The sequence below is a fragment of the Hylobates moloch genome, unplaced genomic scaffold (assembly GCF_009828535.3).
Source record: "Hylobates moloch isolate HMO894 unplaced genomic scaffold, HMol_V3 SCAFFOLD_19, whole genome shotgun sequence".
Classification (NCBI taxonomy): Eukaryota; Metazoa; Chordata; class Mammalia; order Primates; family Hylobatidae; genus Hylobates; species Hylobates moloch.
Genome location: NW_026652294.1, coordinates 2,541,817 through 2,557,556, shown reverse-complemented (window position 1 = coordinate 2,557,556; position 15,740 = coordinate 2,541,817). Strand labels below are relative to the sequence as shown.

General features: G+C 55.5%; 1 protein-coding gene across 7 annotated transcripts in view; it reads left to right on the top strand.

Moving 5' to 3' along the window:
* The window catches only part of TXNRD2 (thioredoxin reductase 2), a 64,881-nt gene that overhangs the window by 33,287 nt on the left and 15,854 nt on the right, over positions 1–15,740 (top strand). For 6 of the 7 annotated variants that reach the window (XM_032138147.2, XM_032138145.2, XM_058431197.1 and 3 more), the window contains exons 9-11: positions 7,853–7,872; positions 8,809–8,900; positions 11,360–11,534. In XM_032138147.2, the coding sequence (XP_031994038.1) occupies positions 7,853–7,872; positions 8,809–8,900; positions 11,360–11,534 (287 nt within the window). Of the gene's footprint in view, positions 1–7,852; positions 7,873–8,808; positions 8,901–11,359; positions 11,535–11,740; positions 13,366–15,740 lie in introns of those variants that run through there. The other variant, XM_032138149.2, reaches the window with a different exon arrangement.

The window sequence follows — 15,740 nt, the reverse complement described above, 5'->3', positions numbered from 1 at the left end:
TCCTGAGAGCGGTCACTGCTACCCACGGCGCCCACACTCTCCTGAGAGCGGTCACTGCTACCCACGGCGCCCACACTCTCCTGAGAGCGGTCACTGCTACCCACGGCGCCCACACTCTCCTGAGACTGTGCCGAGCTTGCGCTGGTTTCCATTGCCTGCCTGCTGCCTTCCATTGGACCCCCTGATCGTGGTTTGTCTTTGGACTTGGTGATAGTATTTCTTGCAGAAATTTTAAGTTTTTCTGTTGTCACCCCAATCACTTTTTCCTGTTATGCCATAATTTCTGGGTTATCTGTTTTTTTATCTTTGAGACAGGGTCTTGCTCTGTCGCCCAGGCTGGAGTGCAGTGGTGCGATCGTGGCTCGCTGCAGCCTTGATCTCCTCGATTCAAGCAATTCTCCTGCCTCAGCCTCCTAAGTAGCTGGGATTACAGGCGCCCGCCACCATGCCCAGCTAATGATTATTTTTTTTTAGAGCAAGGACTCGCTATGTGGCCCAGGCTAGTCTTGAACTCCTGGGCTCAAGTGATCACCCTGGCCCCTCAAAGTGCTGGGATTACAGGCGTGAGCTACCGCACCCAGACTGTTTTTTTAATCTTTGACTATCTGCTGAGTTATACATGATCTGACTCTGTTTGCATTTGCTGTGATCAGTGGTCTTTTCACACATTTACGTGAAAAGCCTCGTGTCACAGCCTCGTTTGAGATGAGCGTGTCTGTGAGCGTGCCCGTGTGTGCTGCGCAAATCGCCAGCATGGTCCTTGCCCACTTTCACGTCTGGCTTTTCTCCTCTTATCTCTTCTTACCTCCAGCTGGTTTGTGTATTAGGGATGTGATCCTCTGTCGCTTGTGGTGCAGATTTTCTCAGCTTCTAGTGTCTTTTAACTTGTGTGATGTACAAATGGTTTAAGTTTTTTTTAATGTAATTTAAATCTTTTACACTTAGTGGCTTTTTGATTTATTGCATGTTCAGAAAGGCCTGCCCCACCCCCAAGTTGTTTGTTTTTTTTTTTTAAGCCCTGTATTTTCCTCATGGGTGTCCACAAGTTGGATTTTCTTTTACTTCCTTGGGCTGGCTGCACTTCTTCTGCGGTGTGGTGGAGATGGGTTGCCTGGGCCCCAGTGCCCATCTCGAGCACTGTTCTCACTCGGCGTCCTGAGTCCTGCCTGTGGCTCTGGTTGTCTTTCACGTAGGCTTCTCTAGGTGGAGTCTGGATGCCCCTCCAGCCCCTGCAGGATGCTTTGTCTGCTGGACCTGCAGGGACATGGCCTTGGACGTCCGGCAGCCCCAGGATGTCTGCCGGTCCCCTCGATGCCCTGGGATCCTCGGTGACAGTCACTGCAGCCCAGCACTTTCCCTACCCTGGTCGCGCCTGTTCCCCTCAGAGGCTGCCCGCTTGTGCCCAGTGCTCTGGGTGCCCTGGCCCTGCTGTCTCCCTAGCAGGGTGGCTGGGGCTTGGAGAGCGCTCCTCTGCAACCCTGTACTTGGGGCAGCCGGCTCGGCTGGGAAGACACGGGTCCAGATATTTTGTTCGGGAAAGAAACTGCAGTGTTTATTTTCTTCAGAAAAAAAACATTTAGAAGATTTGTTTTAAAGCTCTTTCGTTTAGAAGGAATCTAGGTATGTTATTGTTTAAGAAAAAAAGTGTTTGCAATGTATCAGTCACCCGTTTCATTCTGAGCATGATTTATGTGAGGAAATGGTTTTTTTAAAAATTAAGCTGGAGATATATCCCTGTACGATGCTTCTGTGAAAATGCGGCTTTTGTCCGGCGCTGTTAATGCAAGTTGTAACAGTGTAATATGGGAGTCAGTGTTTACATGTTACATTCCTCTGCTGCAGTCAAAATAAGCCCGGAGGGTCTACAGTAGCATTTCTGTATTTTATCAGCTTGGGCTGGGGCTGAGGGGAGGCCTCCACTCACACTTGGAGGGGCTGTTTCTGCCAGATTTATTTGCCTTATAAATATTCCCCATGTTTATTTTAACTCGCCTTTAAAATGGAGCTGAAATTAATATGGACCCCAGGGCTGCTCCCCTGGCCCCTGAGTGCCTCCCATAGTCGGGTGGGACATTTCTACCTGGTCCCATCCAGGAGGCCAGGTGGGCAACTCAGGGTGCCCGGCATCACAGTTCCCCTCCTGCAGTGGGCACTGTGTCCCCTGGTTGGCTTCTCCACCAAGGAGGCTCCCTGTCCCCCTGGCCCCAGGCCCTCGGTGGGCTCTGCAGCATGCACGAGGCCTCCCTCGTCCCTCTCTACTACAGGCACAGGCTGCCGCCAGGAACTCCTTTCAGCGCACGTCTGCGTGGGGCCCACTGCCGGGAGCTCCAGATCTGGCGAGTGGTGCCCACAGTGGGGTCTGGGACCCAGCCTGCAGGGTTGTACCATGCCACTTTTGCCCCAGAGAGGCCACTCAGTCATCACAGTGCACCTCGGGCCCCAAGTTGGGAGCCCCCTTCCTCCTTTGTTTGCATCCAGGTCTTAGGGAGCCCAGGGCTAGACAGATGGCAGAGGTAGGGGGATTGTGTCCAAGCTCAGTCAAGGGGAGACAGAATTAAACAGTGCCCTTCACTAAACAGCCATTTGCTGGCAAAATGGGGCCATACCTGTTGGCCAGAGTGGGCTGAGCACCTGGTTTGTAACCTAGGAGGGTGAGGAAGACGTTCAGAAAACTCCTGAAAAAGCAGTGTGAGCTTGTGGGTGGGTGAGCAGGACCCTTGAGTGCACTGGGGTGGGGCGGGGGACGTTCTGGCTGCCCCACTCCCATAGCCACGCCCCGGCGCAAGGGGCTGTCCTCTCAGTCTTGGTGGGGACCCTGGGAAGGACTCCAGGTCGGCTCCTGCTCCGCCTCTGCCATGCAGATGCCCGCCTTGTGCCAGCCCGTTTGCCTCTTCTGCTGGTCTTGTGTCTTTCCTTCTCTGGAACTGCAAGACAGGTTGAAGAGAAGAGGGTTCTGGGGAGGTACAGCGACCCTGGGCAGGCAGTGGAGCCCCTCTGGGAACAATGGCCACTGCAGGGTGGCAGGGATGCGGAGGGGCACAGGACCCCAAATGACTAGGCTCAGAGGGGGTGTGCAGCCTTGCAAACCAAACCTTCCATTCCACAGAGCAAGCCCCTGGCAGGTGGAGGAACGTGGAAGGCGAGGACGGTGAGCCCACTCCGGAGAGCTCCTTTACAGAGGCTGGCACTGGGGGTCGGGATCCAAGTGCAGCCAAGAGGAGCCCGAGGCCCAGAGGGGCCTGGCAATCAAGGGGGGCCAAGGAGCTGAGCTCCAACTCCAGTCCCACAGCCGCACAATCTTCCTGCCACTCCCTGACCTGGAGGGCTGCCTCCACCGGGAAGCCTCTGCACCCGGCAGGGACTTGGGCCCTGCTGGTGTGCCTTGTCTCTGCCTCTTGCCCGCCCATGGCTGTGGGCTTCGTCTTCTCCCTCAGTGCCAGGTTTTGGAGCTCAGGTGCCCTAATCCCAATATAGGGAATTGTGGTCACTCTATTCTAGTCCTCCCTCTTGCTGGGTCTGTAGGTCCACTTTCTGCAAAGCAGTGCTCTGAGCTGGCAACACTGGGATGGGGCAGAGGGCGTGAATGAGACCGCAGCCTCCTCTTAGGTCCGATAACAGAGGTACTGCTTCCTGGAAACAACCAGGGCCTGCCTGTTCCTGCTGCCAGCTCTGTAGCCCCTGCCCAGGTCCCCGTGGGGGTTTACGGAGCGTGGGGCCAGCCTCTCCCGCAGCTGCCAGGCTGGCTCAGGGGCTGACCAGCCCACACACTGGCCCCTGGGGGAGGGGCTGCAGCCAGCCAGGCCTGTCCACCCTCTGAGGCTGCTCCACCAGCCTGCTGCTGTCTGTCCTCGCACTCCTGGGGCTCCGAGAGGCAGAGTGTTTTTATAACTTGTGCTGGTTTAAGGCTGCCTGTCAGTGTGTCATGGAAAGAGCTTTCATTTGACCCTTAGGAAGTCCGGAAGCCAGCCAGGTACTGTGATCATTTTTCTCTCTTCCTAAGCGCAAGAGGGAAGAAGGCATTTTATCTTGGGAAGAACCACAGCCATTTGGGAGAAAACTTAATTTAAGTGGCACATTTTGCTGGTATGATGGGATGTCCTTGTGTTCAGCAATAGGGAGACCCGCTGTCCTCCTGGGGCTTGTTACCGGACTGCAAAGCCCCCGCCACCTCTCTGTGTGCGTCCCTGTGGCTAAGATATGACAAGGTAGGGCTTTCAGTGGCTTTGTTACAGGGCCAGCACACAGAGGCTCCGGCCCAGCATCTGCCCCTGAGGGTTTGGGTGGGGCTGGCGGGGTCCCAGCCAAGCCAGGGAAGGAGGCCTTCGTAGCACCCCCAGCCCTGTGCTGCCTCCGTGGGGCATCCGCAGCTTGGCGGCCCATCTGGTATTTCCTGGGCTGGCAGGACCACCAAGGGGCCAGGTGCCTCCCATGAGACTCACTTTGTGTGAGTATTCCCTCTGGAGAGCAGGCCTTCAAGCTCAAGAGGCAGATGGATTGCTCTTTAAGCCTAGGCTTCGTGGGCCTGAATTAATGCTTTTGTTTCTGCTTCCTCCCCCCATTCCAACATTGAACAAGAAAGCCTGCCCTGTGATTAGGCTAATCCTGCAGTAGTTATTATGCCTCTTTGGAAAACGTTTGCACACCAAAAAGCACAGAGAGCGGAGCTGCTGGGATCCCATGGAAAACTGATTTTTGTTTGTTTTGTTTTGTTTGTTTTAGAGACAGGGTCTCACTCTGTTTCCCTGGGCTGGAGTGCAGCTTACTGCAGCCTCAAACTCCTAGGCTCAAGCTATCCTCCTTCTCAGCCTCCCGAGTAGCCGGGACTACAGGTGCATACCACCATGCCCCAGTAATTTTTTTAGTTTGTAGAGATGGGGACAAGCTATATTGCACAGGCTCGTCTTGAACTCCTGGGCTCAAGCAGTCTGTCCACCTTGGCCTCCCAGAGTGCTGGGATTGCACACATGACCCATCACACCCAACCTCTGGGTCTTTTAATGTAGCGGTAAGTTGAGTGGTTCCAGCCCCCTACTGCCAGGTCCTGTGAGCTGGTCCCCTGACTTCTGTGGCCAGCACCTCTGACCTCCTGTGGCCAGCCATGGCTTGAGTTGGTTGCTGCACCATGTTCCTGTCTGTCACCACCCCTGCTGGGCCGTGAGTGGCCTGAAGAAGGTATCTGCAGGTCCCTGTCTTTGGGTACTCTCTATCCCTGTGATCTGGAGGCTTTGGTGTCTGTCTCATTTTGCTCGGGCATTTTCTTACTTTAGCTGGTCTGAACGGTGTTCTCTGTTTGGATTCTCATATCCTGCATTCTTCAAAGGGTAAACATTCACATAATTTGATCAATGTTGGGAGGGGTACAGTGAAAACCAATGCTGTCAATAATCCTTGCTCATGACAACAAGAAGAGGCCCAAAATGACCATCCACACAAGCGAGACGTGAGCTTTTGTTGAGAGATTTCAGCCGAACACACAGGGTCAAGGATGCCCACTCGGGAATGTGCTCACTGCGCCCACCTCCTCCTAGCTGTGCCTTCAGTTGCTGATTCAGAGCTGGCAGCTGAGGGATGGGGGCACCTGTGACTTTGAAGGTGGCCCTTGAGACGGGAGCTTCTCCTGTGCCCCGTGGGTGCCAGGACAGGAGGACCGGGCACTGGGGGGGCTCTGAGGGAGGGCCTGGAGAGTCACCTGCCCCCACCCCAATCCAGGCCTGGTGGGTCAGCATCGTGTAGGAGGTGGGGATGTACACGTCGGTGGCAGAGACAGCAAACATTTGTGGCGAAATCAGGAGGGTGTGTTGCTGTATCCCTAGCAATGAGGTAGGAGGCCCAGAGAGCAGCCTGGCCCCTGTCCTGTGGCTGCAGGGCCCATTCCTGGAGAACGGTTGGCCTTCAGGGCCAGGAAGGCCCTGATGCACAGGGGCCCAGCTGCCCACAGAGGGGATGCATTGGCCTCACTCCCCTAGTGCCTGCACAGCCCAACAGGAAGCATCTAGCCCATGCACAGCCACCTCTGGGAGCAGGGGGCAAGGGGCACCGCACAATGGGCTCTCGCCCAGTTATACCCTTGCATTTAGGGCAGGATATGCAAAGTAGCAGAGTTCTGTTTATATCTGCAGTAACTCATAACTTCGTATCTTTTTTTTTTTCTTCTTTTTTTTTGAGGCTGATTCTCGCTCTGTTGCCCAGGCCGGAGTGCAGTGACACGATCTTGGCTCACTGCAAGCTCCACCTCCTGGGTTTACACCATTCTCCTGTCTCAGCCTCCCCAGCAGCTGGGACTACAGGCGCACACCGCCATGCCTGGCTAATTTTTTGTATTTTTAGTAGAGACGGGGTTTCACCGTGTTAGCCAGGATGGTCTGGATCTCCTGACCTCGTGATCTGCCCGCCTCAGCCTCCCAAAGTGCTGGCATTACAGGCGTGAGCCACCGCACCCAGCCATAACTTCATATCTTAAACAAAAGCTTGTACCTTTCACTGCATATAGCAAGTCCAAAAAGAGTTTGGTTTTGTCATTTTGGAAGCGCACCTCCGTGTAGAGATGTGTATGTGGTGCCTACGTGTGTGTGCACGTGTGGAAGTGCATGCATACCATGGTGCCTGTTTCCCAAGTGTCGCCGGCCCTGAGCGGGGCCGGGAATGCATCTCTGCAGTCCTGCTTGGCTGGGGGTCCCAGGGTCCCCCTTCACTGTCCTCACATGCTGAGTGAGGCATGTGACCACTTTGTGCTCAGCCGGCCAACAGAGCTCTGTCTGCTCACCCTAATCCTGACAGTGGCGCGGTTCTGTCCCCAGCCACTGTGAGGAAGCTGCATGCCAGATGCTTCCCGCAGGGCACCTGCAGAATGATTCCAAGGGATGCACCGTGTTTTGAAATGGAATTATATCATTAGTACCTGCTGGGATTAGCACTGACATTGGGCTTATCCGTCCTTACATCACCTCCTCTTGTTCAAAGACTGAAGGGTAATGTAGGGGCCCACCCACGTGCAGCTGCCCTGCTGGGAGTTCTTGTTCGTGTTAGGTTCTGTGCCCATTTGCATGTGTGTACATGCATGTGTCTACATGAGTGTGTGCATATGTGTATATGAATGAATGTGTGTACCCTTGTGAGTATGTGCGTGCGTGTGTACATTTGTGTATGCCCGTGTAAGAGTATGTGCATGCACATGTGTGCATGCAGGTGTGTGGCATGTGTGCATGTACAAGTGTGCATGAGTACATGTGTGTGCAAAACACATGTGGAGTGTGGGGTTGAAAAATAGAGGGTTTTCACTACAAGAGCAAATATTTCCAATGACTGCTGGTCGCAGCATCCTGTGCTGCCTCCCCTGTCCCTGGGGTCCTTCAGTCCCCTCTCTGGGGAGCTGGCCCTCCTGGCCCTGCGCCTAGCTGTGATAGGGCTGGATGTGCCTCTGGCACATGGAAGGGCCTGGCCTTCCGTGGTCTCTTGAGAGTGTTTTACTCAGATGACGTCTTCTCTTGCGGTCTGGTGGCCTCCCCATCCTGCCAAGCATCAGGAGGCCCCAGGGGAAAGAAGGAAAGCCGTGCCATGCGCTGCTCTGGTGGATGTTTCTCCATGCCTCTGGGTGCCTTCCAGGGGACAAGTACCACTTGTCACTGACACACATGCCCTTCACCCCCAGGCGATTTGCTGATTCACAACATGCTTGACAGTGTAGCCTTGGAAAGTGGGCTTTGCACCCTGGGGCAAGCTGTTTGAACAGTAGCCTTGGAGCTCACGAGCTGACCAAGGGCCTGGACGAAGGCTGCAGGGTTCTTCTCTGACTGCACTTGGTCAGTAAGGGCCTCAGCTTTACACGTGCTCTCTCTCTCTGTTTCTCTAACAGGTTGGTGGTCGGGGCCAGCTGTATCCTTTGCAAGCGTGCAGGTGGCTGTCCTGGGAACTGGACACTCCTTCCCTTGAGTCCCTCCCTGCCACCCGCCCTTCCAGCAGGCTCTTTGCCGCCTCAGATCAGGCACTTACTGGGCCTCTCGCTGTGGAGGATCTACTGTGCCTGGGGACAGTTTGAGGCTGACCTCTGGCTAGGGATTCCTGGAGGCTCTTCCTGAGCTGGGCACTGAGACAGCTGGGACAGCTGGACATGGCCATGAGGCAGCTGGGCTGTCCTCCATGGAGAGCAGCCCCAGCCTGGACCCATTCCTTCAGAAGGGACAGTTAGACAGGGAGGGTCAGGAGAGGAGCTGCAGGAGGGCCTGGGGTCAAGGGGACATCTGAGGGAGATGAAAGCTCCTGGCCAGGCACGGTAGCTCACGCCTGTAGTCCCAGCTACTTGGGAGGCTGAGGCAGGGGAACCGCTTGAACCTGGGAGGCGGAGGTTGCTGTGAGCTGAGATCATGCCACTGCACTCCAACCTAGGCAACAGAGTGAGACTCCATCTCAAAAAAAAAAAAAAAAAAAAAAAGCCCTGAGCTGCTGGCTGAGAGCACAGGTGGAAGAAAGCAGCTACCTGGCATCTCCCATGGCCGAGGTCCTCCCTGAACCAGCCACTCCTCTCCATCCTAACTGGAATCCACCAGGATGCAGGCCTCGCCCTGGAGCCGGGATGGACAGCCCATGAGAGCAGAGGCCAGAGGCCAGCCTAGTCCGTGGGTGCTGCTTGGCGGCTCCTTGTTAACCCCAGCCTGTGCACTTGAGATGTGGAGGTGGGGGTCTTGAGTTGGGAGCCTCCTCCGGGGCCAGCCATGGATGGGTGGGGTGTGGGCTGGGGCACAGGGCCCTGGGGTGTTGTCCCATCGCTTCCAAAATTGGGATCTACAGTTCTCCTTAGCTGGCACCCCACAGATGTGGCCCTGGAGTGTGCTGGCTTCCTCACTGGGATTGGGCTGGACACCACCATCATGATGCGCAGCATCCCCCTCCGCGGCTTCGACCAGGTAGCGCTGGAGGCCCCAGCTCCCGCCCCTGTGGCTCTGCGGCCTTCCTCCCACAGCCCCCTCCCAGGCAGGTGCAGTGCAGTCATGGGCCGTGAGTGATGCCTGAATCTTTAGAGATAAAGATTCATCCCTTGAATTGGATGAGGAAGTTGTCCAGGAAATATGCAAACATGTGGCCGGAGCGAGGGAGGAGGGTGGCAGTGGGGCACACAGCCACACAGAGGCCTCCAGCCGACCGCAGGCACAGTGAAGGGAGGCTCAGCCCAGCCTTGTGCCGGCAGAGCGGGTCACCCTCCGAGTCGTCTCATTAGTAAGAGGCTGGTGTGTGCTGCAGAAGTGTTAGCCCCACCTCAGAGACCCCCGACTCCCTGCTCTCCCCTTGCCTGTCCCCTCTGAGGGAGTGGGGGTGAAATAAGCTGTAATGTGTGAGCTGGGGTGAGGGACACAGGGCAGCGCTGGCTCCGAGACAGCCCATGGGGTCTTGGCTTCTGGACAGGTGTGCTGTGTACAGCGGCCTTCATCTGTGTCTGGGATGCACACACTCATGTGGCCAGCAGGACGAGCTCCTAGAGTGGAGCAATAGAGATTTTCTGTTTTTAGCTAAAAACTCTTCAAGGGAAAGTCTCCTGTTAAAATAGAAGTCTGGAGTTGTCATTGTGGAGATGTCAAACACTCCATGACTGCCACGAAGGAGGCCCCTTGCAGGGTGAGCTGTGCAGATCTGCAGGCCCTGCTACAGGCCCTCCGCGGACCCTCAGCTCACAGAGCCTGAGGAGGTCACCTGAGGTGGGAGGAGCCAGGCCTGTCATCTTCAGACTCCCAGTGCCACCCTCAGGCTGACTCAGAGACATGTCCCTCTACCTGTGTGGCCATGTGTTGCTCCATCCTAAAGCTATGGCACACTCCCATCATGTCCCTCAGTGCAAACCCACTGAGCCCTGTGGTAGGGACCCAGTGTCTAGGAAGGCCTCAGAGCCTTGAGATGCAGGGAGGGTGAGCTGGCAGTGGACAGAGGAGGAAAGGGGCCTGCAGAATGGGGGCCGTGCCCAGGCAAGGAGGATGCGCAGTCTAGGCAGCCAGGCTGAGGGGCGATGGACCCTGTGTCCTGGACAGGCCCCATGGTTCTCCCTCAGAGCCTGGGATGGCCATGCCCGCCAGGCTTCTGGAGGGGTGCAGGAGTGATGAACAGCCTGTGCAGCAGCCCCTCTGCAGCACAGCCAGCCCTGCCCACACACGCCATCTGGAGCCAGCTGGCGCACCCACACAGGTGTCAGAGGATGTTAGCAGTGACTGTTTATCTCCTCTTGAAACCAGAAGCCGTGGCCAACTTCACTGCTGGTCCGTGCAAGGCCCCATTGTCCTGGGAACAGGGCCCCCATCTGTATCTGGACTTGGGGCACACAGGCCTCCTGGGCCGGGAGGGAGAAGCAGGACTCTCTCTGTCCCCGATCTGGACCTGAGCCTGCTGTGCCTACATTTCTAGGTGGGAGCAGAGTCTCCTACCTACCCTCCTGGCTCCTGGATGGCAGAGGGGCAGGTTGGTCACATGTGGAGGGGTGGACCGGGAGCAGGGGCCATCTTGTTGGACCAGGGCACAGCTCCTGGGAGAAGGCACGCTTCTCTGTCATTGGTTTTAGTGAAGACTAAGTTTTTTGTTTTTGTTTTTTTAAGAAATGTGTAGATGTATCAGGATTTGTTTGTTTATTTTTTCTTTTTTTCTTTCTTTTTTTTTTTTTTTTTTTGAGACAGAGTCTCACTCTGTCGCCCAGGCTGGAGTGCAGTGGCGCAATCTTGGCCCACTGCAAGCTCCACCTCCCGGGTTCACGCCATTCTCCTGCCTCAGCCTCCTAGTTAGCTGGAACTACAGGTGCCTGCCACCACGCCTGGCTAATTTTTTGTGTTTTTTAGTAGAGACAGGGTTTCACCATGTTAGCCAGGATGGTCTCTATCTCCTGACCTCGTGATCCGCCCACCTCAGCCTCTCAAAGTGCTGGGATTACAGGTGTGAGCCATCACACCTGGCCTTGTTTATTTTTTGTTTCAGAGATAGGGTCTCACTCTGTCGCCCAGGCTGGGGTGCAGCGGCGTGGTCACAGTTCATTGCAGCCTCAAACTCCTGGGCTTGAGGGATTCTCCCACCTCAGCCACCCAAAAGGTTGGGATTACAGGTGTGGCTGTATCTGGCTGATGAAGACTTAGTTAATTAGCATCTAGAGAGGAGCCCACAGGCTGAGTGAATCCTGACCATAGGGCCCAGGGTTGAGGACTTGGAGCCAGGACAGGGGCTAGACCCACTCCACAGAGAGCAAGAGGACGTAGAGCAGGGGGTGGGGTGACCCACCCCGTCTTCTGCACAGACCCCTCTCAGCCCCTCACTGAGGCCTTCGAGAGCAGGGCAGGGCCAGAGCCTCTTTCCCACGCCACCTGGTCTTCATGGCCTGTCTTCTTGTGCTTTGCAGCAAATGTCCTCCATGGTCATAGAACACATGGCATCTCATGGCACCCGGTTCCTGAGGGGCTGTGCCCCCTCCCGGGTCAGGAGGCTCCCTGATGGCCAGCTGCAGGTCACCTGGGAGGACCGCACCACCGGCAAGGAGGACACGGGCACCTTCGACACCGTGCTGTGGGCCATAGGTAAGGGCACGTCGAGCCACACACTCTGTCTCTGGTCTCCGCGAGGTGCATGAAGAATCTTTGCCCCACTTCCTGTCACCTCCCAGGGCTCCCCCATCCTGCTGGCTGCCAGGCGGGTTGGCCGCTCCCCAGTGCACCTCGAGAGCAAACGTGAAGGCCTGTGGGGCGGCACTCACACTAGGCTGTGCCCATCTTGCCATCCCCAGCACCTCGCATCTCTGCGTGTCTCCCCACCACCGTGGGACATGCTGGAAAAACCAGAGAAGAGACTGAGATGGCATCAGCCAGGTGTCCTTATCGAGGAGCAACTAGGCAATCGTCCTCGCCTTCCCTGGCCCTTGAGCGATTGCTTATTAAGGTTTCAGCACATAAATCCTACTTGTCACCTTCCAGGTTTAAGTCTTGGTATGTTTTTTTTTTTTTTTTTTGAGATGGAGTCTCGCTCCGTCGCCGAGGCTGGAGTGCAGTGGCAACCTCCGCCTCCCGGGTTCAAGCGATTCTCCTGCCTCAGCCTCCTGGGCAGCTGGGGCTACAGGCGCCCACCACTACACCCGACAAATTTTTGTATTTTTAGTAGAGACGGGGTTTCACCATGTAGGCCAGGATGGGCTTAATCTCCTGACCTCGTGATCCACCTGCCTTGGCCTCCCAAAGTACTGAGATTACAGGTGTGAGCCACCGCACCTGACCAGTATGTATTTTTTCTTTAGCATATTAAATATTTTGCTGCTTCAGGCTTTCCAGCTAGGTTTTTTTCTTTTTTTGCGTGTGAAACAGGGTCTCTCTCTGTTGCCTAGGAGGAGTGTGGTGGTGTGATCATAGCTCACTGCAGCCTCCACCTCCCAGGCTCAATCAGTCTTCCCATCTCAGCCTTCTAAGTGCTGGGATTACAGGTTTGAGCTACTGTGCCCAGCCAAACTAGTTTGTTGTTTTTAACATAAAAATGATATGGATTTGAAAGTTTTAAAAATTGTGGTGACATACACATAACATCAAATTCATCATCTTAAGCATTTTAAAGTATATAGTTCAGTGGTGTTAAGTACGTTCATATTGTACAAGCAGCATGACCATCCATCTCTAGAACTTTTCCATTATCTCCAAACTGAGCTCTGTCCCCATTAAACACTCACTCCCTGCTGCCCCAGGCACTCACCCTTCACTGTCTGTCTCTATGGATCTGACTCCTCGAGGGACTTCACGTAAGTAGAATCATGCAGTGTTTGTCCTTTTGCGACTGGCTCATTTCTCTTAGCACAATGTTTTCAGGGCGCATCCATGTTGCAGCATCTGTTAGAGTTAACATCTGTGTAGCACGTGCCAGCATTTCCTTCCTGTTGAAGGCTGAGTTGTATGTGTGTCCATCATCTGTCAGTGGACACTCAGGTGGCTTCTGTCTTTTGGCTGTTGTGGATCATGCTGCTGTGAACATGGGTGTGCACAAGCCACCTGTTTTCAGCACATAAAAATGATGCAGACTTTTTAAAGTTCTGGCCAGCCTTCTCGTGGCTTTCAGTATTTCCCAGTGGGTCCCTTTGGGCCTGGCAGGTCATCACATGCCAGGAGTGGCATCTTGCAGGCCTTTCCAGAAGTCACATTTCAAAGGCTTCCAAAGACATCACCCTTCCAGTGCTGGGCAGAGGCCTGGGTGTTTCCTGGCCAGGTATGGGCTGGCTACAACTTGCTGGGCACAGTCTGGTCTCACCTTCTTGCTCTCTGTCAGGTGTAGGTCTAGTTTTGCATGGGGCAGAGGCCGAGCAGGTGTGGGGAGTGTGGACGCAGCCAGGGGATACCTGTGCCCAGGCCTGGGCCGGAGCTGTCTGAGGGGACTGGTGAGGGGCAGCTGGAGCCAACAGGGATCGCCCAGACACTGCCCTGTCCCAGGCCTGCTGCAAAGCTGGGCATGGAGGCCATTGCAGATGGGCCACCACAAGGAGGGCTGCAGGTCCTCGTCAGGGTGGGTGGCAGCACACACAGCATGCCTGCTCAGATGTCCTACCCACCTCGGTGCCTGGCCATCTGGTTTAGGCTCCTAGTTTTCCCAATCGCCCTGTCAACTTGCATGTTGAAGGCGGGAGCAACCTAGTCAGTGTTGTTAGTTCTCCGAGGCCTTTCCATGCTGAGCCTGGTCTGTTGTCCCCTGCGAGAGCCCGAGATCAGAGCCAGGGTCCCTCTCAGATCACCTGGCTCCACCTCCATCAGCTAACTGGGCTTGCATGGGGCTGGCCAGGTGTCAGTGTCCCCTGGAGGAGGGCTCCCGGAGGCACAAGCTGTGTCATAGGGTGATGCACTTCTGAAGCAGTCACTCGGAATGGGAAATCAGAACGGAAACCAGCCTGGAGCGGCTGAGGCTTCACTTTTGTGCAGTGGACACAAGCACAGAGGTGATGACCGGGGCGGACCTGAGACGCCCGAGCGTACGCAGGGCTCTTGGCCCGGAGGTGATCAGTCAGCAAGAGCAATGTTCTCAGTCACATTGTAAAAGTAGATTTTAAGTAAGTTTATTATGATAAACACTATGAAGGATTAGGTAACATTGTGGACTCTGAAGTGTACTGATGGTTCTCATCCTAAACTCTACTTTATTTTTCTTTCAAAATTTATCCTCCTACTATCATTCCCAAATAAACTCCACTTTAAAGGGGAGGTGGCGAGTTTCTCCCTCCCGCCACGCCCTAGCCCTCCTCCTCTGTCTGCTGACATCTCCGTTCACCCACGGCATAAGGGAGCTCTTGTCATTGAACCGAGGGGCAGCCCTCGACTGAGCCTATAGGGATGTAGCAGACCAATGGGCCTCAGGCTGTGTCCCTGGAAAGCCCAGGCATGAGCCTGGCAGGCAACAAGCAAGGCCCCTCCCTACTCAGCAGAGCTGCTGTGGCCTGCACGCCCATCCTCCCTTGCTAGGAGTCTGTTTTATTTTTTTGTATTTTCAAAATGAGCATCCCCCAGACAGTCTGCCTGGCGTGATTGATGCTGGGGGTGGAAGCTTTTCGCAGTCCTTGGCCTCTGACCCTGCTTCCCGAGGGCGGCGCGGCTTCTGCGCGCCTGCTGGGGGCCGCTCGGGCATGTGCTGACTTCGCTGCTGCTCAGAGCCAGGTTTTGTAAACATTCAGGAGCCACTTCCCAGGTCAGCAACTGCGAGCGTTTTCTGCTGGTTTGTACGATAAACCTTTAACCAAGCTTTATTTCTACTCGCAATAAAGGATGATCCACTCTGGGAGGTTAAAACAAAGCACCCTAGGGGTGACACAGCTGGCAATGCCAACATCTCCGACTCCGCTTCCTGTCCCGGGTGTGCACTACGTCCGCGCAAGCTGGGCTCCGACAGGAAGGGGGGATGCCCCCGTGCCCGGCGCACACACACACAGAAGGGGCCCACGTGCTGCACAGAGCTCCCGTGTGGGGCTGAGTGCTGGCCCTGCCTGTTGCCTGTGTGCCTGGCGCCTGGCTGCAGCTGGCGAGGACCATGAACATTGGCATTGCGAAGTAGGCCCTGCAGTCTGGAAGCCGAGGAGGACCTGAGCCCCTTCCTCGACGCAGCCTTGATCTCCACGTGGTGGATTAAACATATTAGCAGTTAAAGCAGTTAATTGCTGTGCAGGGGGCCCCCGCTCATTGTTTGTCTCTGAATCACCCGCCCACACCAGGTGTCTCAGATAATAGACTGGGAACTTCAGTGAGGAGGATTTCCTGTCTGCAGATGTGCCGATTACAGCGCTGAGTGAAGACAGTCAGCCAGCACCGCTGCGGGCTCGAATTCGCCCGCTGAGTTAACCAGTTGTGGCCTGAATCCCTGGCTGTCTAGGGGAGCAGGGCCAGGCTGGGGCATCCTGAGCAAACGCCTCCCAGTGCAGAGGCTTCTAAGTGCAGTTAAGTTTAGATTTGGTGAAGGGACAGACTGCCTCTGGACTGCAGCCCTGAGAAACTGGAAATTGAGATTGTCATGTGCCCCTTTGGCGTCCCCAGCCCCTCTGGACGGTTCTCTGTCCCTCTCTTGAGGGTGAGATGCTGAAGGCTCTGGCGTATCCCTCCCTGCACCACAGGAGTCCTGCCCATGGCCAGAAGAGCCAGCAGACACAGGAGGGGACTCGCTGAGCCTGGGGATCCCACAGCCAGGCATCTGTTGTGCCTGAGTGCCAGGGAAGGTGGCCACGGGTCTGCCTGGGGCATTGTGATATGGCAGGTGAGACGAGACCCAGTTAAGGA